The 695-nt window shown below is 48.1% G+C and overlaps 1 protein-coding gene across 1 annotated transcript in view; it reads right to left on the reverse strand.

The window, feature by feature from the left end:
* LOC107580027 (choline O-acetyltransferase-like) overlaps positions 1-571 on the reverse strand; it is a gene marked incomplete at its 5' end in the record, with an annotated part of 1,712 nt that extends 1,141 nt beyond the window's left edge. The window contains 2 exons of the mRNA XM_016265782.1: positions 144-272; positions 434-571. Of these exons, the coding sequence (XP_016121268.1) occupies positions 144-272; positions 434-571 (267 nt within the window). The remainder of the gene's footprint in view (positions 1-143; positions 273-433) is intronic.
* Between the last annotated feature and the right edge of the window lie 124 nt (positions 572-695).

Raw genomic sequence — 695 nt, forward strand, 5'->3', positions numbered from 1 at the left:
CTCATGAGTCTAGAGAGAGAAGAGCATTCAGAGCGTCAATCAAACCGCGGCTGATGCCCGCAGGATCAAACTTTCTAACAAAACGAGAAACTGAAAAGCTGTTGTTGATAATTAGCTGTTCCTAGATCACCAGATTCATTCACCTGTGCAGGTGATCCGCAGCAGACGCCAGCGCACCTTGAGTCCGAGGGGAACACTTCCACAGTAATCTGTGCGGGTGAGGAAGTTCAGACGCGCTCCGAGCGGAGCTCTGCTTACAGGAGCTGTTCCGTCTACAGTGAAGAGACCTTCATTCATATGATGAGCTAATCCTTATTATAGCATCATTTCACAGACTCTAAAAACCGCTCTCCATCATGCCCAGAGCTTCAGCCATTAGTTAGCAGAAGAGCTGAGTTGTGTGATTAGCTGGCTGGTCTGTGTTGATACGCACATGTTTTTCAGCAGGTGTTCAGTGCACTGCACCAGAACGATGCCCTCGAACGGCGAGTGCTCACACACAACCCCACAAACACCGTCTGCACCGATCACAAACTGAAACAACACACAAACACTTCTGTGACACTCATTTCTCCTCAGTCAGATGGATGTTCACTCAGCTTTTGAACATGATGTGTGCCATTCCTGCACTGAACAGAATTACTAAACAAGCCAACGTTTCCCAAATACTCCTGCTGGCCGTTCCTTCAAACAGA

Source organism: Sinocyclocheilus grahami, unplaced genomic scaffold, assembly GCF_001515645.1.
Source record: "Sinocyclocheilus grahami isolate Dianchi unplaced genomic scaffold, SAMN03320097.WGS_v1.1 scaffold23336.1, whole genome shotgun sequence".
Taxonomy (NCBI): Eukaryota; Metazoa; Chordata; class Actinopteri; order Cypriniformes; family Cyprinidae; genus Sinocyclocheilus; species Sinocyclocheilus grahami.